Raw genomic sequence first — 25,648 nt, 5'->3', positions numbered from 1 at the left:
CAACTCTATATGACCTAATGATTTTTCACTTTTCTATCTAATTCTATTTAACCTCATTAATGTACACTTTGAGAGCGTCTACTACTTGAGATTTTTCTTTCAACTAATAGATAAATTCATAATGTGAAAAATCATTGATAAAGGTAATAAAATATTTTTTTTCTCCATCAAAATATGAAACCTTAAAGGATCCACAAATATCAGTGTATGATTTCGAGAAGCTGAATGTTCATTGTAGCACCTTTCTTGATATGCTTGGTTTGCTATTCTTTAATGCAATACAAACATATATCAAGATCCTTAAAATTCAGATTCAGAAGAATCTCATTCTTTACTAATCCTTTTAATCGTTCTTTGGATACATGACCCAAATGTTTATGCCACAAATAAGCAGAACTTTCATTTAGTGAACTTACATTTCAACGAATAGTAAGTAGGGATTCAGAAAAATTATTATCGAGTTTCAATCTATAGAAGTCATCAATAAGAGCAAGAACTATAAAAATAGTATTATTATATACATTAAAACATCCATGTCCATACTTAAAATCAAATCCAGAAACATCAAGTCTTGAAAGGAAATCAAATTTCTATAAATTGAAGGAACATAAAGAGTCTATAATATATAAAGATGATGTTCACTAGTCATAGAATGATAAGTTCACCTTTGGGTAAAACTTTTAAGCTCTAGCAATAATGATAGTCAATTTATCAATTTATTTTTCAGGATAGGCATGTAATTTACCTTCATAGATAAATGACAACTTTATGAGTTGATGTATCGTGGTTTCACGGTACTTTTAATTCTTTTTCCTTAATTTTAGTGTGTGTCTAAGGCCTTTTTTAGTGATTTTAATGTGTTTTATCTGTGTTTTGCAAGAAAGTTATCGAAAATGGAAATGCAGAAGGCTGTGCAGAAAATAGTGCAGAAGTGACCCACGAAGCCATTATGGCCTGTTGTCCCATCAATGGACCGTAGGTAGTGATCATCGATTGAAGGTTCAAGATTCTAGAAGCAACCTGGGGAAGTCTAACTAAGTGTGGATCTACGAAAGGATCGACGGTCCATCGAGTGATCGACGGACCGTCCTGGCAAATCGTTTATCAGATCAGAGCTATGTCCTTGTATCCGGTGTTGAACAAAATCTAAGTATGGAGCGACGAGAAGTATTGAAGGCCCGTAAGTAAATCGACTGATCATGTTAATGGTCCGTCAATTGGATCAGAGAAGATGCAAAAGTGAAGGCTGAAGAAAAATCTAAGTGTGGACCGACGGAGACAGTCGATGGTCCTTCGTTCCATCAACGGACAGTTTGTGGGGTCGTCGATTGAAGCTGCATTTTCTTGACAAACTTTCCTGAATTGCTTTCCTTTTATTTGAACAATGTCTTTATAAATAGGGTGTAAAACCTCATTTTTTGGGTAGGATTTTTTATTATTTTTCATACTTTTGTTCTTGGAGATTTGAATTTTGCAAAGTGGCAATTAATTAAAATTTCCAAAATCAATTCTGAAGTGAATTTTGTTTTTTCAAGTAGAATTTCTTCGATTTTCTTCAAACTTGTCAAAGTAAGTTCATGATTTATCAAAAAAAATGAATTCTGTTCTTCTAAGAATGGATAACTAAATCCACAACTAGGGTTGTGGAACCATGGGTGATTAACAAAATAAACCTAGCTAATTAAAAATTCTCAACTAGGTTATTGCATGTATCGATAATTCTTTCGTATAGAGGTCTTTTTAACGAGTGCACGCGTTATAAATCGGCATATTTCTATTTACCGGACAAAGGGGATAGATAATAGGAAAAGAATTATCAAAATGGATTTAGTGGATACTATCTAATAGGCTAGTTTCGGTTGGTGCGAGGTGATAACTAAGCCAAACACCGACTATGATGCTTAATATGAGGTAAAAGGTAACGGTCAGTAATTTAAACACATGTAGCCGGACCAAGTTACAGGGTGAAATTCTCTAAATTCTGGACCAACAATTTAGAAATACATAACTTATCACTTTGCATGCAAAACCTTAGGAAAGAATTGTTATAAGCTAGGATTATGGTGTTAACAACTTATGGGGAACACGTACACCCTATTTTTTCTCATTATTTGATAAACACCAACAATTTAGTCTTGCTACTTGTTTGATTTCACAATATTTGTTTCACAACCCCCCACCCCTTTTAATTACTAGTTTTCAAAAATGACATGACTAAAGAGAGGTAATCGTATATTAAATTTAAGTGTAAACCATTTTCCTCGTGGGATCGACCCCAGCCTAATAATTGGGTCCCTACTTGATATGACCGCTTATACTTCTTTAGGGAAGTAAAAATTGAGTGTATCAAAGTTTAGCGTCGCTGTCGGAGAAAGTGGTTTTTAGATTAACTTTAAGAGCAATTACTGAATTTTAGTCAATAATTTCCTAATTTTACTTTTTTCATTGTTTTTTGTGTCTTTCAGATCTAGCTCTAGTGTATACCAAGTACACAGAGTCGAGGAGAACCAATACCTCCATTTGATCCAGAACTGAACTGTACACTCTGTAGAATGAATTATCGGCACAATCTTTCTAATCTTGGTGATGAGATCAACCATCAACTTCCTCCACCGATTGATGCTCACAACTAAGTGATTGTGGAGAACCCTGGTGATGGTGCTTTGAGGAAGCAACCTCCCTCTCCATGCCCTCACGAGTACTATAGGGGCAATGTAAACATCACCGATTTGGATGGGCCTCTTGTCCTACCTCCTCAACCACAGGGTTATACATTCGTGGTAACTAGTATTTTGATGCAGATGATCACCACTAGAGGCTTGTTTTCGAGGCTACCATCTGAGGATCGACATGCTCATATCGCCAAAATGAGGTCGGTGTGTAAGAGTTGTGTAGGGAGGCCAAACTTGGACATGGATGTCATCATATTAAGGGTGTTCCCTCTCTCACTGACGGGAGAGGCTGAAATTTAGTTTACTGAGTTAACCTATAATTTGATTTATACTTCGTACCAGGTGAGGGATTTGTTCCTAGAATGGTATTACCTAGTGTCTAAAAAGTTCAACCACAGAGATAGAGTAAACAATTTGTGGCATTACCTAGGGAGTTGGTAAGTAGATCTTGGTATAGGTTCACCTCATTTGTGAGAAGTGTGCCAAACCATCGTATTAATAATAAGTCGTTGAAAGAGTACTTATACCGGGGGCAAGATTATAATATTAAGCAGTACGTGATACTATTGCGGGTGGTTCTTATGGTGAGTGCACATATGTAGAGATTGCCGAAAAAGTTGGAGAAAATTTCTCGAAATAATAAGGCCATCTTTGCAGTGCAAGCTACACACAACTCAGCCATAGACGAGATTCATGAAGAAATGTCTCAAATGAAGACTGAGCTTGGGTTGGTATTGAAACATGTCACTGGGGTGCAGAGAAAGTCAATGTGGTGAATTATTTGACTAAACCACCACCGCAAGTAGATGAATTTTACTATGAAGAGAACTCTTATGTAGTGAATAAGCAAACGGGGGGTTTCGACCGAATGCCCAAGGCTCCAATCAGGAGAATTTGCACCAAGGTCAAGGAAATCAAGGTAGGAACTATGGGATTACAACTGAAATGGTCAATATGTTCAAAATGGAAACTACAACCATGACAACAACTTCAACCAGGGTAAGTATGGTAACAGAAATGATCAAAATGGGCCTTATGTTCCACCTTAAAATTGGGAAGTTGCTCTTAGAAATGGTGGAGGTAGTATGGCGCAAGTTAAGGACATTTAGCAAAAGAGATGAGGAAGTTTGATGCTAGTGATGAGAAAGACAAAGAGTTGAGAGGTGATTTGGCTAATATTGGGCAAAAGGTTGTTGCATATGCAATCTCAATTAAGCATCTTGAGTTGCAAATGGCCCAATTGTCTTCTACTGTGAACCTACGTCAACCGGGTAGTCTTTCTAGAAACATTGTCCAAAATCAAAAAAATGATGGACATTGCATGGCAGTGACTACTCGATGGGGTAAGCAAACCATTAATCCACCTATGTTGTATGGCGTAGAAGATGAGGTGAGAAGAGATGATGAGGTAGTGGAAGTTAGTGGTGAGTTGGTAGACAAATCGGGGGAAAAAGTTGAGATACCCCAAAAGGTGACCCGCGTTCCTAGACCACCCCCATCATTCCCAAAAAGATTAGTGAAAGAGACTGAGGGTGGTAAATATCAATATTTTATTACTATGTTGAAACAGCTTTCCATTAATGTCCTTTTGATAGAAGCTCTTAAGCAAATATCCGGTTATGCCAAGTTTATGAAAGATATGGTTACTAAGAAGAGATCGGTAAGTTTTGAGGAGGACGATCGGATGCAATATTGTAGTGTTATTGCTACAAGGTCTCTTGTGCAAAATAAAGAAGATCCGGGTGCTTTCACTATTTTATGTACCATCGGGTTGTTACACTTTTCTAAAGCATTATGTGATATTGGAGCAAGTATAAATCTCATGCCTTTATCAAAGCCCACTGCGATACGGTTTCTGATGGACGATCGAATGGAGAAGAGGCCTATTGGGATACTCCATTATGTGTTGGTGACGGTAAAGTCATTTATATTCCCTACCGATTTTGTTATTCTTGACTGTGAGGTAGATTTTGACGTGACTATTATGCTTGGGAGTCCATTCCTTGCTACCAATCGCACCTTGGTTGACATGAAAAAGTACAAATGAAGTTTAGTTTCAACAATGAAAAAGCAACTTTCAATATTTGTAGGTCCATGAAGCAGAGTGGTGAGCTCCAAATGGTATATGCTATATCTTACAGGGTTGAGAGTACGTCTGGTTCAAACCAAAGAAATTGGAGCTAGATATGAAGCATCGCGAGTCCCCACCCTCTAACCATTTATTTAGGAGGCCTCCAAATTAGAGCTTAAGGCTCTATCACCTCATCTAAGGTATGTATTCTTGGGAAAAGATGACACTTTTCCATTAATCATTGCATCGGATTTGAATGTGGAGCAAGTAGAGTGTTTGGTAGAGGTATTAAAGAGGTTCAAACGAGCCATTGGTTGGACTATTGCTGATATTATTGGAATTCCACCCAATATTTCCTCACACAAAAACCGACTCATGCCCGATCATAAGCCAAGTATTGAGAATCAAAGACGGTTAAATCGACCTATGAAAGAGGTAGTGATGAAGGAGATTATTAAGTGTTTGGATGCCGGAGTCATATATCCTAGCAGATAGAAGTTGGGTATGCCCTGTTCAGTGTGTGCCCAAAAAGAGGGGAATGATTGTGGTCCCTAATAAGAAGAATGAGTTTGTTCTAATGAGGCCGGTGATCGGATGAAGAGTTTGTATGGATTATCGGAAGTTGAATGCATGGATTGAGAAGGACTATTTTCCTATGCCCTTCATGGATCAGATGTTAGATTGTCTTGCAGGAAAAGGGTGGTATTATTTTCTTGATGGTTATTCGGGTTACAATCAAACCGGAGGATCAAGACAAAACCACATTTACTTGCCTGTATGGAACTTTCGCGTTTGAGAAGATGACTTTTGGGTTGTGTAATGCACTGGCTACTTTTTAGATATGTATGATGTCGATATTCTGTGATATAGTGGTGGACACTATTGAGGTGTTTATGGATGATTTTTCAATTGTTGGTGACTCCTTTCAGCGTTGATTGAGTCACTAGGTCGAGGTTCTCAAAAGGTGTGAAGATTGCAACCTTGTGCTAAATTAGGAGAAATGTCACTTCATGGTGAAAGAGGGTTTTGTATTGGGTCATCTCATCTCAGAGAAGGGGATAGAGGTTGATCAAGCCAAAATTGAGGTGATAGAGAGACTTCCTCCACCCATCTCTGTAAAAGGTGTGAGGGGGTTTTTTGGGCATGCTGGCTTCTACCGGAGGTTTATTAAGGATTTTCCAAAAATTGCACATCCTCTATGCAAGTTACTTGAGAAATACTGTAAATTTTATTTTGATGAATCCTGTTTGAAGGCATTTGGAGAGTTGAAGGAGAAGTTGGTGTTTAAACCCATTATTATTTCCCCGGATTAGAGTAAGTCATTTGAGGTAATGTGTGATGCTAGTAGGGTTTCTCTTGGTGTAGTCTTGGGATAAAGAAGGGATAAAATCCTTCAACCCATTTATTATGCTAGTAAGTCCCCAAATGGAGCACAAAAGAACTACACTGTGACTTAACAATAGCTTCTTGCGGTGGTATTTGCTTTCGAAAAATTTCGCTCCTATTTGCTTGGCACGAGAGTCATAGTGCATACCACCACTCCACTTTGAGATATTTGATGGCAAAGAAGGATGTTACCAAGGTTGATTATATGGGTACTACTATTGCAAAAGTTTGATTTTGAGGTGAAAGATAGAAAAGGGACCGAAAATCAAGTTGTCGATTACTTGTCCAGATTAGAGGATGATGTTATGCAAGAGTTAGATGAAAAGGCTGAAATTGATGATACCTACCCTGATGAGAATGTATTGTCCGCTTCTCATGACTCCATTCCATGATTCGCCGATTTTGCAAATTATTTGGCTAGTGATATAGTTCCATTGGACTTGTCCTTTCATCAAAGGGAAAAGTTCATACATGATGTGAAAAAGTTCTTTTGGGATAAGCCATATTTTTACCGGATTTGTGTTGATGGGCTTATTCTCCATTGTGTGCCCAAAGTAGAGATGCTAAGTGTTTTGGAGAAATGTCATTCTTCGCCTGTGGGTGGCATCATAGTGGTATCCAGACTGCCCATAAGATTTTGCAATGTGGGTACTATTGGCCAACCATCCACCAATATGATCATGAGTTCGCCAAGGCATGTGATAGGTGCCAAAGAGATGGAGGTATTTCGAGAAGGCAAGAGCTCCCTTTGAGTCCCATTCTAGTAATTGAGTTGTTCTATATATGGGGCATTGAATTTATGGGCCCATTTGTGATTTATCATGGGATGAAATATATTCTTGTGGCAGTGAATTATCTGTCAATAAGGGTAGAAGCAATAGAACTTGCCAACAATTAAGGGAAGAGTGTCACCGCGTTCTTGAAAAAAAAAACATCTTTCTAGATTTGGCACACTTAGGGCTATTCAAAAGGTTATTGGATAAATATGGGGTTCGCCACAATGTAGCCACTCCATACCATCCGCAAACTAGTGGGAAAGTTGAAGTGTCCAACAGAGAAATCAAGCAAATCCTGTCGAAAACGATGAATGCTTATAGAATGGATTGGTCAAGGAGGCTTGATGATGCTCTCTGGGCTTACCGGACAGCATATAAGACTCCTATAGGTATGTCTGCCTACCAACTTGTATATGGGAAGGCTTGTCTTTGCCGGTTGAGTTAGAACATAAGGCTATGTGGGCGATGAAGAAACTTAAGATGGATTGGAATGAAGAAATGGAGAAGAGACATAATGGGTTGAATGAGCTTGATGAATTTCTCCTAAATGATATGAAATTTCAACGCTCTACGAAGAGAAGATGAAGAAGTACCATGACCAAAAGATTGAGAAGCGCGAAATTGTAGTTGGGGATTTAGTACTTCTGTTTAACTCTAGGCTGCGCTTGTTTTCGGGAAAACTCAAGTCCAAATGGACTGGTCCATTCTTGATCACTAAAGTGTTCCCACATGGAGCAGTTGAGTTGGAAAACAAGGAGGGTGCAAGTTTCACGGTCAACGGGCAGAGAATCAAGATATACCTTGGGCATGCGGAGAGTGCCCATGAAGTGGTTGAGGCATATTACCTTGATGAAATCTGAGTAATCAAGGGTCTTATGTCGTACCGCGACATTAAATCAAGCGCTTTTTGGGAGGCAACCCAATGTTGTGTATCCTCTAGCCAACAATAGGTTCTTATTTTCTTTGTAGTAATAGTTGCATTATTTCATTTCGTTTTGATTTACTCAATGTAATGTGTAATTTTCTTTCATAGTTTTTAGTCTGTTATCTAGAGATTAGTTAGGGTCTATGTCTAAAAAGTATCCAGAAAACACAAAAAGGATGGCTTAAAGGGTGCTAAATGTAAAGGGACAAAAACACATGAATTATGCATAAATTGGTCTGGTGCATTGATCTACGGATCAATCGACGGGTCATCATTTCATCGACAGACCATCGATGGTCTCGTAGGTCCCAGGTATGCTTTTGAATTTCCATCTAAGTTAGGGCACAATATACGCATAAGTCGACAGAAGGTCGACTGATTTATGGTCCATTTGATGGGGAATCATTAGTTCCTAAAACACGTGACCCAACCCGATCCGGCCGGCTATACAACAAAATACCCTTTCAATTACCCTCCCACACCTTTTCAAATTCTCCCCCCCCCCAACCATTTCCCTCCCCTTATTCCCTTATTTACCCATTCACTTCCACATTCGATTACTCTGAATTCTCTTCTGATTTCTTATTGTCTCCACTTCCCAAAATTCTCAGAACCCTAGTCCCCCAATTCCTCATCCATTTCCAATTTTTTCCTATCGGTGTTTGAAGGCGGGTACGTCGGTTGTTATTGCAAAGTTCACCCACACATTCACTCCACTACAGTGTACCGGATGTCATTCTCACATTCTCAATGAATTCTCGTTCATTTTATTGAGAAATCGAATATATTGTATATGGGTATTGACTTAGGAACAACTTTACATGTGTAACCTGTCAAAATTGAGTTCCATGTCCCTTAGAACGATAGAAAGTGCATGGGTTAGGGGTGCAAACTGTCAAAATGAACTCTGCCTGTTGTTTGTTTTGCTGTTTTTCCGACTTAGGGCTTGATAGTCTCTTAGAATCTAGGATTGAAATTTGCAAAATCAAAGCCCTAGGAATGACGAAGTTGTTTGGTGATTCTTATTGAATGTTGTTTGTCTTGGTATATGCTTGAAATTTTCCATTTGAGGGGAAAAAAGTCTGAAAATCTGTCTTTGACCGACAGTACGAGACCCCGTCGATAGTTGCACCCTGTATTTGCTTAACTCTTGGAAGGCGGAAGTGGACTACGGTTCGTCGATTGATTGACGGGTCATTTTTCACGTCCATCGTTCCTAACTGAAACCCTGATCTCTGAAGCATTCTAAAACTTTTTAATTGTCCGATGAAGGATGTGGACTATGGTCCGTCGACTAGTCGATGGGCCATTCTGCACGTCCATTGTTTCTAATTGGAAGTTTTGTAGACCTGTGACTTTTGAAATTGTCTAAGTGTCCACTGACTAGCCCTATCGACGGAACTTTGATTCATCGACGGAGCATCGATAGTGCTCGTCTCCCAATTCTGCAGTTCTGCACTTAAATATGTCTTTTGTTTCCAATTTGTTTTAATTCTTTTGTGTGTTAAGTCTGATTATAATGAAACTAACAACTCTCTTTTCAGGTAAAAACGGCTCCCAAACCAGATATTGTCTATTCCAGGGGATGGTCCAAGTTCGTGGAACCATCTCGGCACCTATTTAGATTATCTAATAATGAGCGTGATTGTGAGTATGTTCCCCCAAGAACCAAGACCCCGACACCTACTGCTAGAGCTACTCGGGGCATGCCTAGGAGGGTGGAACTCGGCGTAGTCACTGCCTCCTAGTCTGATGATAAGCGCGTATTGACCAGTACACGTCTGGGTTCCTCGAGTTATGAGTGAGCATCTGGCTCCGAGAAAGCCTCCGGATCTGAGTCGGCCCACTCTACAGGGTCGAATTAGGCCAGTGCCTACGGTTCCAGATCTTAGGAAGCCACTCTCCCAATCAGGCCTGCCTGACATGCCTCATCTGATGAGGCCCAGAGTTCAGAGTCTGTTCCGGCGCCCAAAATTGAGGTCCCTACATCGATTGCTGATCAGCCAAAACAGTGGTGCGTAGAGGGCCAACACCAGATTTATAGGGATGCCAAGTTGCTAAACGACAATGAGGTTATGACTCAAACTTTGATAGTTGAGCGGAGGGTTCTGACAGGTATCCTACACACAATCCCTGCGATACATGACTTATTCACCCACCACAAGCTCAAGTGGATGTCTAGGAGTGTGGGACCTTACAGCGAGGAGATGGTGCGAGAGTTAACGCCTCTTATGTTACGGATCTCTGAGGTTCTTTGGACGGGCGAGCTAACCCCTCCAAACAGCACCACTCACATATGTCCGTGTTCGAGGCTGCCGGGTAGAAATTTCTTATCCTGCCATTCGTTGTTTCCTATACGCCCAGGCCACTGATGCCGAGAGGGTCCCCATCACCCCAGATTTTAACTACATGACGACGTGGTCAAGAATGGCCATTTTCAGCGGGATAGATATTTGAGAGAGACCACCAAGAGGTGGATTGCCCAGCAGATATCTGTAGACGATGAGGGAGCTGACTGGGTTATGGACTCTAGAAACCTTATTAAGAAGTCCAACCTCACGTTTGCAGCCAAGTTCAACTGGCTTTTGGTCCACCACCGCCTATCCCCCACAGCTACAAATAATATACTTACCTGGGATAGAGCGGTCTAGCAGTTATGGTCACCGGGTTCGAGATTGATTCTGCGAGATTGTTGATCTCCGTCATCTATGAGGGGGATTTTAATGCCTCTACTACTCACCCATTTTACTGCATGATTGTTCAGCTATGTAGGAATGTTGAAGTGCCCATTTGGCACATAGATGTCCTTTGTACTCCTACCGGGACAGTGGATATCGGTCTCATTAGGGATGAGGACTATGAGGCGGGACCATGGAAAGGGCCCAAAGTAGAGGTGCAGCCGCTAGATGAAAACTTGGAGGATATGGTAGATCAAGCCCAAGGGGCTGATCATGCTACATTAGAGCCTACTGATACCGCCCCGGTTGAGTTCTCCTCGAGCTCTAGTAGGGCACCAAGTTCCTTCTAGTCTACGCCCCCATCAGCAACATTGGTCCCTCTTGCTAGGGTCAAGAATTTAGAGGCCCAGATGTCCACCTTGTTGCACTATATCCAGCCTTGGATGTGGAAGTCCATTGTTGATGTTGAGGACCACATTGAGAAGAAGGTAGCTAGGTAGACTGGAAGGATGATTTAGGCGGTCCACCAGTGCCTTAATGCTTTTGAGTTGAGAGTCCTAGTACGTCTAACCCCCAACATTGATTTGACGACTCTTCAGGCGGCTGTGGCGAGTCTGAGGGCTGATGTTGATGCTATCCTAGATGTGAGGGTACTCGAGCCTGAGGCCGCACCTGCCGAGCTTGAGGAGGATACAGTGCTTGCTTCACTGTTCATACCACTGCTACACCGCCGCCCTCGCCACGTGAGCGTGCCAAGAGGCATCGTTCCCAAGAGAGTGAGGATACTCAGGCTAGGAAGAAGGAGCATACTGAGATAGAAGTTGCAAGGAGAGCTTCATTGATTGATGAGGAGGCTCGGTAGATGAGGGCTCGTGATTTAGATTTTGGGGCGTCTAGCACTGAGGGTGCAGATGTTGCTGTGAGAACCACTGATGGTCGCCCTACTACTCAGTGAGCGGGTTCTGGGAAATCGAATACGCCGCCTTTTTGATCTTCGGCGCTATGTGCCTCAGGTTTGATTCACCTACTACCTTTGCTTTATTTTCTTATGCATTGAGGACAATTGCATGTTTTTTTGTTGTGGGTGGGATAAATGGAAAGTGAGTGCTCGGGTGAAGTCTGAGTATCCCAACTCACGTTCCTCTCTTGGTGGTTTTTTTTCTTGTGTTCTTTTGCCCCAAGAGACTGGTTATTTTATTGTTGAACCGGCATGTATAGTATTTTGTACAAAGTATGAATGTGAAATCTAAATCATGATGGCTAAATATGAATGATATCCCATTCTAAAGAGAATGCTTGCATGATTAGGCATAATGAATGTTAAATGTGTTGGCTTTAAGCATGACATAGAGATGCATCATTGCATGACCCTCAATCTAACACCTGAACTAAGTGTTCGATAATCTGGTAGGGTAATGAGGTTTTAATAGAGTGTGAGGAAATTTGATTGTTCTACTGTTAGTACCTAACTAGAATTTGTCTGGTTAGTCCTCCAAAAATAAATTTGTGTTAGACATTTAGGAAAGGATCATAGGCCCTTGTTCAAATTAATCAATCTTTATCCTAAATAAAAGAAAACCAAATGAAATTGATCCCTTTTTTATCTAAATATTTTGAGCTTACAATGGACCTTTTGTTTTTTACGCCAACTCATCTTCCTTGGGTATAATGTATTGGCCCTAGTCCTTCGTTGGACATGTGCACCTCAACTTAGGCCAAAAGCATAAGTTGAGGGTGGCTAGTGTAGAAACTGACCTCGTCTTGAACCTGACCCAATCTTGGGTATTGTGTACCTCGACTCATGGCAAAGCCATAAGTTGAGGGTGGCTATTATGAGTAATGTCCCAAATAGTGGGGATGAAAGGATTAATGTGAAAAAGAAAAGAAAGAGTGAATAAGAGAAGTGACTCAGTCAAAGCCAGTATCAAAGAAAAAATAAAAAAGAGAGAAAATAAAAGAAGTACGAGTCATTTTCACAAAAGGTGAAAGAAAGGAGAAAACAAGGCAAAGAGTAGAAAAAAAGGAATAGTAGGACATAGTAGACAATGAAAGAGGTAGGACACTTAGCCTTAAAGTCAATAAGAAACACAAGTCACTAAAATGTACACATGTATCAACCCTGACCAGAGCCTACGTTACAAGACAAGAAAGTCCTATCGTGATCCTAAGAGTCTAAAATGGTGAACTTAAGCAGTGAAAATAAGGGCAAGCCTATGGCGACAAGTATCAACTAGGTGTGAAGTTGTTCTGGGTATGAGTGTTGAATAATGATCTTTATACTCAAATTTTAAATTACTATGTGAAAAAGTAGGATATCTTTTGAAGTAAGGGAACTAGTTGCAATATTGGAAAGTTGGTACCTTGGTGAGAGATAAAAGAGTAGAGGTGTCGGTGCGTGGTGAGTCTGTGTCATGGTCTGATCCACATAAATGAGCTTAGTGAGCCTAAGAGTAAAACCATGCACTAAAGCAGTAACAAAATTCGGGATTGATAGCCATATGATTGTGAAAACTTAAAAGAGTATACTTTTGAACAAGGTGTTGTGTTGAGTCATAGTGTGTCGCTTGAGAACAAACAATGAATTTAAGTTGAGGGTGTTGATGTATCGTGGTTTCATGGTAATTTCAATGCTTTTTCCTTAAGTTTAGTGTGTGTGTTTAGGGACTTTTTGTAGTAATTTTAATGTGTTTTATCTGTGGTTTGCAGGAAAGTTGTGCAAAATGGAAATGTAGAAGGCTGTGCAGAAATCAGTGCAAAAGTGACCCACGAAGCCATTGATGGATTGTAGGTGGTTATAGTCGACTAAAGGTTCAAGATTTTGGAAGCAAATCGGGGAAATATGACTTAGTGTGAGGCTACAGAAGGATCGACAGTCCATCGACTGATCGACGGACCATCCTGACAAATCATCGATTAGATCAGAGATATGTCCCTGTACCCGATCTTGAAGAAAAGCTAAGTATAGAGCGACGAGAAGCATCGATGGCCCGTAAGTAAATCGACGGACCATTCTATTGGTCCATCGATTGGATCAAACTTTTGGAAGCAAATCAGGGAAAGATGAAGAAGTGAAGGCTACAGAAAAATCTAAGTGTGGACTGACGGAGGCAGTCGATGGTCCGTCGTTCCATCGACGGACCATCATGGGGTCGTCGATTGAAGTCGCGTTTTCTGGACAAACTTTCCTTAATTGCTTTACTTTTATTTAAGGACAATATCTTTATAAATAGGGTGTACAACTTTGGCGTTGGATCTTTTATTATTTTTCATACATTTGTTCTTGGAGATTTGACTTTTGCAACTTGGCAATTAATTCAAGTTTTCGGAATTGATTCTCAAGTGAATTTTGTTGTTTCAAGTATAATTTTTGGATTTTCTTCAAACTTGTCAAAGTAGGTTCATGATTTATTATTCAACAAATATGAACTGTGTTCTTCTAAGCATGGGTAACTAAACCCACAAATAGGGTTGTGGGAACAATGGGTGACTAACAAAATAAACCTAGCTAATTAACATTCTCAACTAGGTTATTGCATGTATCAATTATTCTTTCGTCTAGAAGTCTTTTTAACGAGTGCACACGTTAGAAATCTCCATATTGCTATTTTCCAAACCAAGTGGATAGTTGATAGTAAAATAATTATCGATATAAATTTAGTGGATACTATCTAATAGGCTAGTTTCGGTTGGTGCGATGATAACTAACTCAAACATCGAACATGATGCTTAATATGAGGTAAAAGGTAAGGGTTAGTAATTTAAACACGCGTAGCCGGATCAAGGTACGGGGTGAAATCCTCTAAATGACAGACCAAGGATTTAGAGATACATAACTTATCACTTTGCGTGCAAAACCTTAGGAAAGAATTATTATAAGCTAGGATTATGGTGTTAAGAACCTATGGGGAACACGTACTCCCTAGTTTCTCTCATTAATTTATAAACACCAATAATTTACTCTTTCTATTTGTTAGATTTCACAATATTACAATACTTTTGTTTCACAACCCCCCCCCCCTTTAATTACTAGTTTTCGGAAAGGTCTTGACTAAATAGAGGTAATTGTATATTAAAGTTAAGTCTAAATCATTTTCCTCGTGGGATCGACCCCAACCTAATAATTGGGTTCTCTACTTGATACCACCGCTTATTCTTCTTTAGGGAAGTATAATTTGAGCATATCATGAGTGCATAATTTTCTTAACCATACTAGTTTGGCCACTTTGGTGACTAACAAGCTATGTGAATATAAATGCATAGAAAATCTCATAAAATTTTGTGCATGTGAATAATTTTAAACATTTTAGTTTGGCCACTTTGGTGACTAACAAACTATAGTAACATAATACATGCATCAAGTAATCATAAACATCATATGTGTAGACGTTAATTTTCTCTAGTTTGGCCACTTTGGTGACTAACAAACTATATAATACAAAGCACACATAACATCATAAAATTTTGTGCATGTGAATAATTTTAAACATTTTTGTTTGATCACTTTGGTGACTAGCAAACTATAGAAAAATAATACATGCATCAAGTGAACATATGTGTAGACATTTATTTTTCTAGATTGGTCACTTTGGTGACTAACAACTATATAATACAAATTACACATAAAATCATAAAGTTTTGTGCATGTGGATAATTTTAAACATTTTAGTTCGCTTTGCTGACTAATAAACTATTAAAACATAATACATGCGTCAGGTTGAAAAATCAGACTCAGTCTCTCTTGAAATACTAAAGATGCAAATAAATGATGAATTGTATCAATCCACATATGTCAAGTGATCATAAATAAAATGTGTAAACATTAATTTTCTAGTTTGGTCTCTTTTATGACTAACAAACTATATTGCACTAAGTACACACATATTATTTATTACTTAATATAACGAAGACTTTAATTTATTGCACAATCTAAACGAAAACATAATTATTACATTATTAAAGGATTACAAAATTTCAAAATTTGTGCAATCTAAAACAAAATAAAATTATTTATTTGGGCGGTAATTACTCTTTATTACCCTACCAAGATTGATGCGGTTATTTAATTTATGAAGATTATATGTTCAAACAATCCAAACTTTGATGCCACATGTAAGATTAAATACTTTATAACATAATATCAGGATCTTGAACAAGATAATTTTACATAGAGGTTGAATAAACCTATCCCCTAGAAAAAGAACCAGGTTCTTGTAAGTTGCTTTTAAGTCAAAACACAAACACTTGTTAAATTAAAAACCTTTCTCAATCAAGGAAGGAAAAACCCCATTTTATTAATTCAACTAGAAGATTTTGTTATTACAACTGAATAATCAAAAACCTCGCCACTACTACAACTCTCGATTAACTATAATCGACTACTTCTACTCTCCAAAGGTCAAACCCACCTTTTGTTACAAACCTCACCAAAACTCAACTCTACAAGAAGACAAACCCACTTCTTGTAAAAAGAATCATAACTAACACTCAAGAACGAAACAAGAAAATAGTTTTACACATTCAAGACTTTCTAACTCAAGAACTTCTTGAACTTAGCAAACCTATCGATCTTGAAGACTTATACTCGATGAATAATTCTCACTTTTCTCTCTATGTGAAGTCGTGATCTTCTTATCTGCGTTTGTCCTCTTCTTATAGATTTTCTTCTGCCTTGAATCCTTATTAATTAAGGTAAGGAAATTGTAATCATAGTTGAACAAGGAGTACTGATTTTCCCTTTTTATTGTACAATCCTTTTTCTATACAACTTCCTTACTTAATATATTAAGGTTTCCTTATTTGTCTCAACTTATATATTCATCATTCTTTAGCTCTTGTACACGTTTTAGGTGACTTCTTGTTGCAACAGATTTGGCGATGAATCTGACAAACTTGCGACAAATTTGGCGATGAATCTGGCAAACCTTTTTTACACATATATTTGCATTTCTTTGTTTATCATCACAACTTTAATTTTCTCTGTTTGTAGGATTATCAGATTCTAACATATTCCCCCTTTTTGATGAAGACAAACATGTATAATGCAACTATAATAATCTTCCCCCTTTTGAAAAATCAAAAAGAGTCCAATAATAGATAATCAAAACAAGATAACATCCACACCAATAAGTGAAGCTCACCCAGTTGAGCAAAATAAAGTGTTCTTGCAACACAAAGAAGATTAACAACACAGAGTTAATGATCAAAACCAGGTGCAAACAAAATGCTTTTCAAGTTGAAGATTGACTAGGTTTGGTGGAGGCAGAAGCAAGCATATCCAGAACTATGTCAACCCTTGTATTGTTAGCAAGCTGCTGCTGCACCAACTGATCTTTCAACCTGTGAATCTCAGCATTTGAAGTATGAAGTTCAGCACGTAAATTCTGGTTTTCCAATTCAAGAGTGGCATATTTTTCCTCTGCCACTTTGAGTTCCCTGATTAACTGAGCAACAAGACCAGATGTACGTGGAGAAGCATTAGCGACCTGCTCCGACTCCATGGGAATGCCACAATCAGCAAGAATGGTTTGAGTAAACATATATGCATGAGTCAAAACCCTTCCTTCTCCCAATGGTACTTCAAATGCATCAAATACTCTAGTTAACATATTTCCAAAAGCTAATTGATGAGAACCTAGTTTAGGATCAACAATTCAAGCAAGATGTTTGATGATCAGTGTGGGCCAGTCAATGCGTTCTTTGCACTCAAGAGCATTCATAAGTCTCATGTTCCTTATGGAGGATATGTGACGTTGGTAACCTCTAGGCAGTATTACCTTATGTACTATCTCAAAGAGAAGCTTATGCACTGATCTCATAATGCCCTTTAAAACAATTTGTGCCCTAGAATTGACTCTACCTTGAGAGAATTTAGCTGGCAGGCTAGAATGTTCATCAAAACCCCAATGATACTAATTAATACCCACATATGGTATATGCAAGATTTCCCCAAGCTTAGTTGTATCAAAAACAATTTCAACTCCCTTCACATTAGAAGATACCACATCTCCTTCCAATATTATTAAATTTGTATAAAAATCTACCACTTCTTGTTCATAAATAAGACTAGGTTCAAGAAATAACTCATCCAACCCCTGAAACCTTAGTAACACACAAACCTGCTTGACTATGTCCATTGATAGAATATCAGGATGAAAAGTTCTACCCCAAAGCACTGTTTTGGTTTGAAAATATTTTTTCTTTCCAACTTTGAGAAATTTATCCACATTTCTTTTTGCAGATTTTGACTTTGACTGAGGAGTTTCAGAATGTATACCCTCAGAGATATCATCAGTTTCATAATCAAGAATCATTGGAGAAACAGATGAGTGAATTGGAGACTTACCCAGACGACGTCGCTTCACACTAGATGTTGCACCATCAGTTGGTTTGACTACATTCGCACTTCGAGTTACTGGCCTGTGTGGACGAACCTGTTTGACTGCAATGTGTTTTCTTGGCCGTCTTGGTTTTTAAGGATGAAGTGTACTCATAAGGATGTCATCATTGTATAGAAAATGTAGAGAAGGTGGTGGATTTTGAGGAGTGGTTTTGTGAGTTGGGGAAGAAAAGGGGTTTTTTGAGATAGTGGTTACGGGTGTTTCGGAGTTTGGTGGTAATGGGGTTTCTTGGACTGGTGGTGATGGTGATTCTATGACGGGTGGTGGTGGAGACTCTGCAACTGGTGGTGGAGATGTTTCTTTAAATGGTGATGGTGGAGATGTTTCTGTAACAGTTGGTGGTGGAGATGTAGACGGAACTGATTTGGGTGAGGATGTAGATGGTTTGGTTGGAAGTTGGTTTTTTCCCCTTAATTAAGTAAAGTATCAATGACGGGGTTCTCTTCCCCCTGAGAAGATGCACTGTCAGATGAACTTTCGTCCTCTGAGTAAGCAACGAGTGGATTAACCATGGTGATGGAGAGGATTTTTCTGAAAAATGGAGAAGAAGAAAGAGTTGGTTGATTGTTTGGGGAAAGTGCTTTATTGGAAATGGTTTTGATGTCGTATTCAAGGAGTTTTAGTAATTATGGTGAATTGACATCGAAGAGACGTGTGCTTTGACGATTGCACCTGCTTTGCAGAGACGTGACATAGGAGACAGAAGAAGAAATTGTCCCCCCCCCCCTTTTTTTAATTTTTGACTATTAATTTTCCTTGCTTAGTGTAAAGTAGTTGTAGAACCAACTAGACTGTACCTGGTTCTTACATCCTTAGAACTTGGTTGGAAAAAAATCAATCTAAAAAGATGATCCCTAACTCAAGTCTATTTTTCTGAAATGATTCTCTTCCTAGTGCCTTGGTGAAAATATCAGCAACTTGATCCTCAGTTTTGCAGAACTTCATCACTGTGTTTCTTTTTCAACATTATCATGAAGGAAGTGATGTCTACATCTATGTGTTTGGTGCGTTTGTGTTGAACTAGGTTTTTAGCCATGTTCATAGCACTTGTATTATAACATAGAATAGGAATACAACCTGTTTTTATGCCAAAATCTTTAAGCTGTTGTTTTATCCAAAGAAGTAGGGCACAACATGAAGCAGCTGCTACATACTCAGCCTCAGCAGTGGATAAAGCAACCGAATTTTGTTTTCTAGTTGCCCAAGATATTAGACATTGTCCTAAAAAGTGTGTCATCCCACAGGTACTTTTTCTATCTACCATATGTCCTGCATAATCTGCGTCAGCATATCCTTTTAAATCAGAAGAGTCACCAGTTGGATACCAAAGAACCAGGTTCATTGTGCCTTTTAAATATCTCAAGATTCTTTTGACAACTTTTAGATGTGATTCCTTGGGACAGGACTGAAACCGTGCACATACACCCACACTGAACACTATATCAGGTCTACTGGCAGTAAGGTATAGGAGTGATCCAATCATACCTTTATATCTAGTGTCATTTACTGGTGAACCTGGTTCATCTTTATCAAGATTTGTTGTTGTCCCAATGGGTGTGTCATTTGACTTAGCTTCATTCATATCATACTTCTTCAATAATTCCTTGATGTACTTTTGTTGATGAATTGATGTTCCAACTGGAGTTTGTTTAATTTGGAGTCCTAAAAAGAAGTTTAGCTTGCCCATCATACTCATCTCAATTCACTATTCATTAGTTGAGCAAATTCTACTCCAAGTAAATCATTAGTTCCTCCAAATATGATATCATCTACATATACATGGACTATGAATAGATCTTCACCTTGTTTTCAAAGAAACAGTGTATTATCAATTTTTCCTCTTATGTATCCATATGTGAGAAGAAAGGTGGACAATCGATCATACCATGCTCTAGGTGCTTGTTTTAGCCCATAGAGTGCTTTGTCTAGTTTGTATGCATGATCAGGATACTTGGTATTCTCAATACCTGGGGGTTGTTTCACATACACCTCTTCTTGCACATAACCGTTTAAGAAGGCACTTTTGACATATATTTGATAGAGTTTAAATTCCATGTGAGCAGCATATGCAATCAATATTCTGATTGCCTCAATTCTTGCTACGGGTGCAAAGGTTTCATCGTAGTCTATCCCTTCTTCTTGGTTATATCCCTGTACAACTAGACTAGCTTTGTTGCGTACTATTTGACCTTGCTCATCGATCTTATTTCTAAACACCCACCTTGTTCCTATTATCGTCCTGTTTTGAGGTTTTGGAACCAGGTTCCATACTCTGCTTCTTTCAAACTGATTAAGTTCTTCTTGCATAGCACTAATCCAATCAGAGTCTAGTAGTGCTTCCTTTATATTTTTTGTCTCAATCAAGGATACATAGGCAGAGAAGGCACACATGCTACGTAATTTGGATCTTGTAGAGATGCCTGAGTTAAGAGGAGTAAGAATGTTTTGTAAAGGGTGAGAGCTTTGATGTTTCCAGCTGTGAGTTGGGATGTTTACTGGCTCTTGAGATGCAGAAGAACCAGTTTCATTAGTAGACTTATCTCTTATTTCATGTGTTTTATGAGAGGGTATGGATTATTCTTCCCATCTTTTTGGTTATGATGTCTTGGAGCAGGTTCCCTCATTCTGTTCATCCTTTGAATTTCCTTCAACTTCACTGTTATTTTCATTAAAGACAACATGAACACTTTCTTCTACACGGTTTGTTCTTTTATTCAGTACCTTGTACGCTTTGCTTTGTGACGAATAGCGCAGAAAAATTCCTTCATCACTCTTGGCATCAAATTTTCCCAAGTTGTCCTTGTCATTGTTGTGTATAAAGCATGCACACCCAAAGGCCCTAAGATGTGCTAAATTTGGTTTTCTTCCTTTTAGAAGCTCATATGGTGTTTTGTTTAACACTGATCTGATCATACATCTGTTTATTAGATAGCATCCTATGTTTACTGCTTCAGTCCAATAGAATTTTGGAAGTTTGCTTGAGATTAACATTGTTCTTGCAATATCTTCCAGTGTTCTATTTTTCCTCTTAACTACACCATTTTGTTGTGGTGTTCTAGGTGCTGAGAAGTTATGCTCAATCCCATTTGTAGAACAAAATTGTACGAATTGTGAGTTCTCAAACTCCAGCCCATGATCAGATCTGATGCTAATTATTTCTTTGTTGAGTTTTTTCTGAACCAGCTTTGCAAAGATTTCAAACATAGTGAATGTTTCATCCTTTGTTGCAAGAAACAATGTCCAAGTGAATCTTGAATAGTCATCAACTATTACAAACACATATCTTTTCCCACCTCTGTTTTGTATACGCATTGGTCCACACAAATCCATGTGTAGCAGTTCTAGTGGCTTGGTAGTACTCACTGTCAACTTTGGTTTGAAGGATGATCTAACCTGTTTTCCTTGAATGCAGGTTTCACATACTTGGTTGTCCCTGAAACTTTTGGTTGGCAGTCCCCTAACCAGGTCTTTAGATATGAGTTTATTTATTGTTGTTATGCTAATGTTTCCCATTCTTTTGTTCCAGATCATGGAGCAATCAGATACTGCACTTAGACATTTAAGAGTATCTTCCTTAGAGTTAACAATCTTGGCTTTGTACACATTCTTGTGTCTCTTACCTAGTAGAACCAGGTTCCCAGTCACTGAGTTTGTTATTCTGCATTCTTTTTCTGTAAAGAGAACATTGTTTCCTTTATCGTATATTTGAGATACGATCAATAGATTATGTTGTAGGCCATTCACATAGTATACATTCTTAATTGCATGAGTATCCATGGACCCAACCTTTCCAATTCCCTGAATTTCCCCACTTTTTCCATTACCAAAGGCAACGTTTCCTCTTTTGATGTTTTTGAGTGAGAGGAAGCTTCTTTTATCTCCAGTCATGTATCTGCAACATGCACTTTCCAAGTACCATTGTTGTTGCTTCCTTCTCACTGATCCTGCAATTTAATTTCGGGGTTTAGAGTTTGGTACCCAAATCCACTTTGATTTATGCTTAGAGAATGGATGAATAAGATTTTTTCTGGACCTTCTGGGAAGAGATTTGACTGTAGGGATTTGATTTTGCTCATTGGATTTCTCATGATGAGATTTTCTCAAAGATTTCAAGTTTTTGTTATGAGCAATTTGTTTTCTTTGACAATCATGACTTTTATGCCCTACCATCTCACAGTGCATGCATAGACAATCTATATTGGGATTTTTTACATGAGATCTAGTTTTATCAAAACCTATCCCATGTCTCTCAGATGTACGATTCTTGTGAATGTTTTCAAGCAATGTGGAGGACCTGATCCATCTCATTCCATTTTCAGCTTCAGTTTTAGTCACAAGAAGCTCTTTGGTTAGTGCTCCATTCCTTTTAGTTACCAAATCTAGGTTCTTACTTAGCTCAGTATTCTTGGATAAAAGATGAAGATTTTGTTTTTCAAGATTCTTGTTTTCTTCTCTTAGTGAGCATAATCTTCCATTATCAATTCCCTTTTTGAGTCTATGGTTTTATATGCATCAATGAGAGTGTAGAGTAAAGATTCTAGCTCCCTTTTTTAGTATGAGTTTAGATTGTCTTGTATGTGATGAAGACTAACCTTTTCATTAGTATATTCTTCTTCTTTGTCCTCTTCAGAATCTGATCCAGCCATGAGTGCTAATATGGTTTCTTGTAATCTGCAGGTTTCCTTTTCTTCCTTTGTTTCTACTGCTACAAGAGCAAGAAAGTCATAATTATCTTCTTGTTCTAGTGCAAGAAGGGATTTGTTTTCTGTCTCATCATCCTCATATTCTTCATCAGATGAATTCCCCATTGCTGCAAAGGACCTTTTCATTGAGATATTTGCCTCTTGAGTTGTAATTCTTCTGTTTGAGGGAACAAACTTATCTTTCTTGATGTCTTTGCCCTTCTCAGGGTTTGTCTTTTTCTGCTCTAAAGCAAAAAGTGGACAGAATTTGATGAATTGATTCGGGCTTCCAAACTTATGACAAACCTGGTCTTTAGTATTTTCAGATGATTTTTGAGGAGTTTTCTTTTGAAAGTCCGGTCCTCTCTTTAGCATTCTGGTGAACCTTTTGGTTATAAGGGCAATATTTTTCATCCTCGAAATCATCTGATGCAGTAGCCTTTAGAACCAGGTTCCTTTCCTTCCTTTTTCCTCCAATTTCCTTTTCTTGGTTTTTCTTGAGTTCGTATGTGATGAGATTACCAATTAACTCATCCATGGCTAGTGAATCTAGGTCGCGGGCTTCAGTGATATCCTCGACTTTGTTTGCCCAAGTTTCAGGAAGGACACTCAAGAGTTTCTTTACTACCTTTCCAGTAGGAACTATCTCTCCCAAGGAGTACATCTCATTGATGATTAAAGTGAACCTGGTGTGCATGTCTTGTATGGTCTCCCCTTCTGCCATCCTGAACAGTTCATATTGTCTGTTCAAGTTATCAATTTTGGACTTCTTGACTTGCGTTGTTCCTTTATGAGCGGTTTGTAGTGTTTCGCATATGGCTTTGGCATCTTGACAAGATGAGATTCGATTGTATTCGTCTGGTCCTATGCCACAGATCAGAATTTTCTTGGCTTTGGCATTGTTTTGGATTGCGAGCTTGTCTTCAGCATTCCATTCTTTTCTTTCCTTTGGGATTTTGGTGATTCCATCAGTTGCAGTTTTCATAGGCATAGTTGGTCCAGCTAGAATTACTTCCCATAGATCAGGGTTTTCGCCAATAAGATGATCCATTACACGATTTTTGCACCATCCATAGTATTTGACATTAAATAGTGGTGGTCGTGTTTGTGAAGCTCCCTCTTGTGTGGTAGGTGGTGCTGCCATTGAGTCTTTTCAAGGTGTGAATATTTTATCGAAAAAACCTGCTCTGATACCAATTGAAAAAGCCTATCCCCTAAAACAAGAACCAGGTTCTTGTAAGTTGCTTTTAAGTCAAAACACAAACACTTGTTAAATTAAGAACCTTCCTCAATCAAGGAAGGAAAAACCCTGTTTTATTAATTCAACTAGACGATTTTGTGATTACAACTCAATAATCAAAAACCTCACCTCTACTACGACTCTCGATTAACTATAATCGACTAATACTACTCTCCAAAAGGTCAAACCCACCTTTTGTTACAAACCTCACCAAAACTCAACCCTACAAGAAGCAAAACCCACTTCTTGTACAAACAATCGTAACTAAAACTCAATAACGAAACAAGAAAATAGTTTTACACGTTCAAGACTTTCTAACTAAAGAACTTCTTGAACTTAGCATACCTATCGATTTTGAAGACTTCTACTCGATGAATAATTATCACTTTTCTCTCTATGTGAAGTCGTGATCTTCTCATCTTCGTTTGTCCTCTTCTTATAAAATGTTCTTCTGCCTTGAATCCTTATTAATTAAGGTAAGGAAATTGTAATCATAGTTGAACAAGGAGTACTGATTTTCCCTTTTTATTGTACAATACTTTTTCTATACAACCTCCTTACTTAATATATCAAGGTTTCCTTATTTGTCTCTGATACGCTCAAACTTACTTCTCAAATGAGAAGTAAAGCGGTCGCGTCAAGTAAATAACCCAACTAGTGAGGTTGGGATCGTTCCCACGAGGAAAATAGTCTAGACTTAACTTCAACTTGTTATTACTATTGTTCGGTTGATGACTTCCTTAGAATGTAAAAACATAAAAAGGGGGGTTTTATCTCTAAATAAGTGAAAATAAACAACGAACTTGAAAGTGACACTTAACAGCTTTTAATTTTGGGTTTTAATCAATTAATCAAAGTAACTAGGATTTACGTGTTCCGCACAGGTTCATAACTTGATAATTCTAACTATAACAATTCTTTCCTAGTATCTTGCATGCAAAGTGATAAGTTATGTATTTCTAAATCCTTGGTCCTGCATCTAGAAAATCTCACTCCGCACCTTGGTCCGGCTGCGTGTGTTGCTTTCCTAACCCTTATCTTTACCTCATATTAAGCATCGTATTCGATATTTGACTAAGTTATTACCTCGTACCAATCAATACTAGCCTATTAGATAGTATACACTAAATCTATGTTAATAATTCTTTTCCTCTTATCTACCTCCTTGGTCCGGCAAGTAGCATTAAGGCGAGTTCTAATGTTGATCATCCGTTAAAAAGACTTCTAAGCGAAAGAATTATTAATACATACAAGACACTATTCTAGAATTGTTATTTTAGCTAGGGTTTATCTCATTATTTGCCTATGGTTCCCACAACCCTAGTTATGGAGTTTAGTTACTCATAGCCACAAACACAATATTCAAATATATTAAATAAGAATTCATGTACTTACTTCAATGAGAAAGAATAAAGTCCGAAAATTTGTTTGATTAATCACCAAAAATCACTTGTAAGAATCTCCAAAAATCAAACACCTAATACACAAAGTCTAATAATATGATGTCTAATCTAGCAGAGTCTAACCTCAAAAACGAGGTTTTTCGAACTATTTATAAAAAATAAAAACCTAATTAAACAAGGATTCAAATTACTGGAAATCTGCCAAAAAGCGGCTGAATCGACGGACCACGCGACGGACCGTCGTGGACTCCGTCGTCCCATACTTGGTGCAATTTCTTCTGCTGCTTTCTTTATTCCCCTCGACGGCAAGTGTGACGGACCGTCATAGGCACAACGGTCCGTCGAGGGTCTTCGTTTCAAAATACTTCAACTCTTGGAATCTGGGTACCGGGATCACTTCTCTAATCTTCACGACGAA

At 38.3% G+C, this 25,648-nt stretch overlaps 4 protein-coding genes across 4 annotated transcripts; 2 read left to right on the top strand and 2 right to left on the bottom strand.

The window, feature by feature from the left end:
- The first annotated feature begins 3,789 nt into the window (after nt 1–3,789).
- On the top strand, nt 3,790–4,719 carry LOC138337401 (uncharacterized). Its single transcript, XM_069287310.1, has one exon. It carries the CDS (start codon nt 3,790–3,792, stop codon nt 4,717–4,719), a length of 930 nt encoding a protein of 309 aa, XP_069143411.1.
- A 2,493-nt stretch (nt 4,720–7,212) lies between these two features.
- On the top strand, nt 7,213–7,765 carry LOC101257680 (uncharacterized). The gene is made up of 2 exons (XM_004243085.1): nt 7,213–7,294; nt 7,482–7,765. Exons 1-2 carry the CDS (start codon nt 7,213–7,215, stop codon nt 7,763–7,765), a joined length of 366 nt encoding a protein of 121 aa, XP_004243133.1.
- Nucleotides 7,766–18,830: 11,065 nt separating this feature from the next.
- On the bottom strand, nt 18,831–19,592 carry LOC138337400 (secreted RxLR effector protein 161-like). Its single transcript, XM_069287309.1, has one exon. It carries the CDS (start codon nt 19,590–19,592, stop codon nt 18,831–18,833), a length of 762 nt encoding a protein of 253 aa, XP_069143410.1.
- Nucleotides 19,593–20,500: 908 nt separating this feature from the next.
- On the bottom strand, nt 20,501–23,731 carry LOC101257086 (uncharacterized). Its single transcript, XM_004243084.1, has 4 exons — nt 22,973–23,731; nt 22,498–22,827; nt 22,141–22,309; nt 20,501–21,849 (listed from the first exon to the last, which is right to left on the bottom strand). The coding sequence occupies exons 1-4, from the start codon at nt 23,729–23,731 to the stop codon at nt 20,501–20,503; spliced, it is 2,607 nt and encodes an 868-aa protein (XP_004243132.1).
- Nucleotides 23,732–25,648: the final 1,917 nt, after the last annotated feature.

The sequence above is a fragment of the Solanum lycopersicum genome, chromosome 7, assembly GCF_036512215.1.
Source record: "Solanum lycopersicum chromosome 7, SLM_r2.1".
NCBI classification, from domain to species: Eukaryota; Viridiplantae; Streptophyta; class Magnoliopsida; order Solanales; family Solanaceae; genus Solanum; species Solanum lycopersicum.
The sequence above is the reverse complement of the archived record's forward strand: the minus strand, read 5'-3'. Positions and strand labels throughout refer to the sequence as shown.

Coding starts and splice junctions, on each gene's coding strand:
- LOC101257086 (XM_004243084.1), bottom strand. CDS start 23,731: ATGGCAGCACCACCTACCACACAAGAGGGAGCTTCACAAACACGACCA. Junction 22,828..22,972: donor ATTGCCCTTATAACCAAAAG/GTTCACCAGAAT, acceptor GCTTTAGAGCAG/AAAAAGACAAACCCTGAGAA. Junction 22,310..22,497: donor AAGAATATACTAATGAAAAG/GTTAGTCTTCAT, acceptor CTTTTATCCAAG/AATACTGAGCTAAGTAAGAA.
- LOC138337400 (XM_069287309.1), bottom strand. CDS start 19,592: ATGGGCAAGCTAAACTTCTTTTTAGGACTCCAAATTAAACAAACTCCA.
- LOC138337401 (XM_069287310.1), top strand. CDS start 3,790: ATGAGGAAGTTTGATGCTAGTGATGAGAAAGACAAAGAGTTGAGAGGT.
- LOC101257680 (XM_004243085.1), top strand. CDS start 7,213: ATGAATGCTTATAGAATGGATTGGTCAAGGAGGCTTGATGATGCTCTC. Junction 7,295..7,481: donor AGCATATAAGACTCCTATAG/GTATGTCTGCCT, acceptor CGCTCTACGAAG/AGAAGATGAAGAAGTACCAT.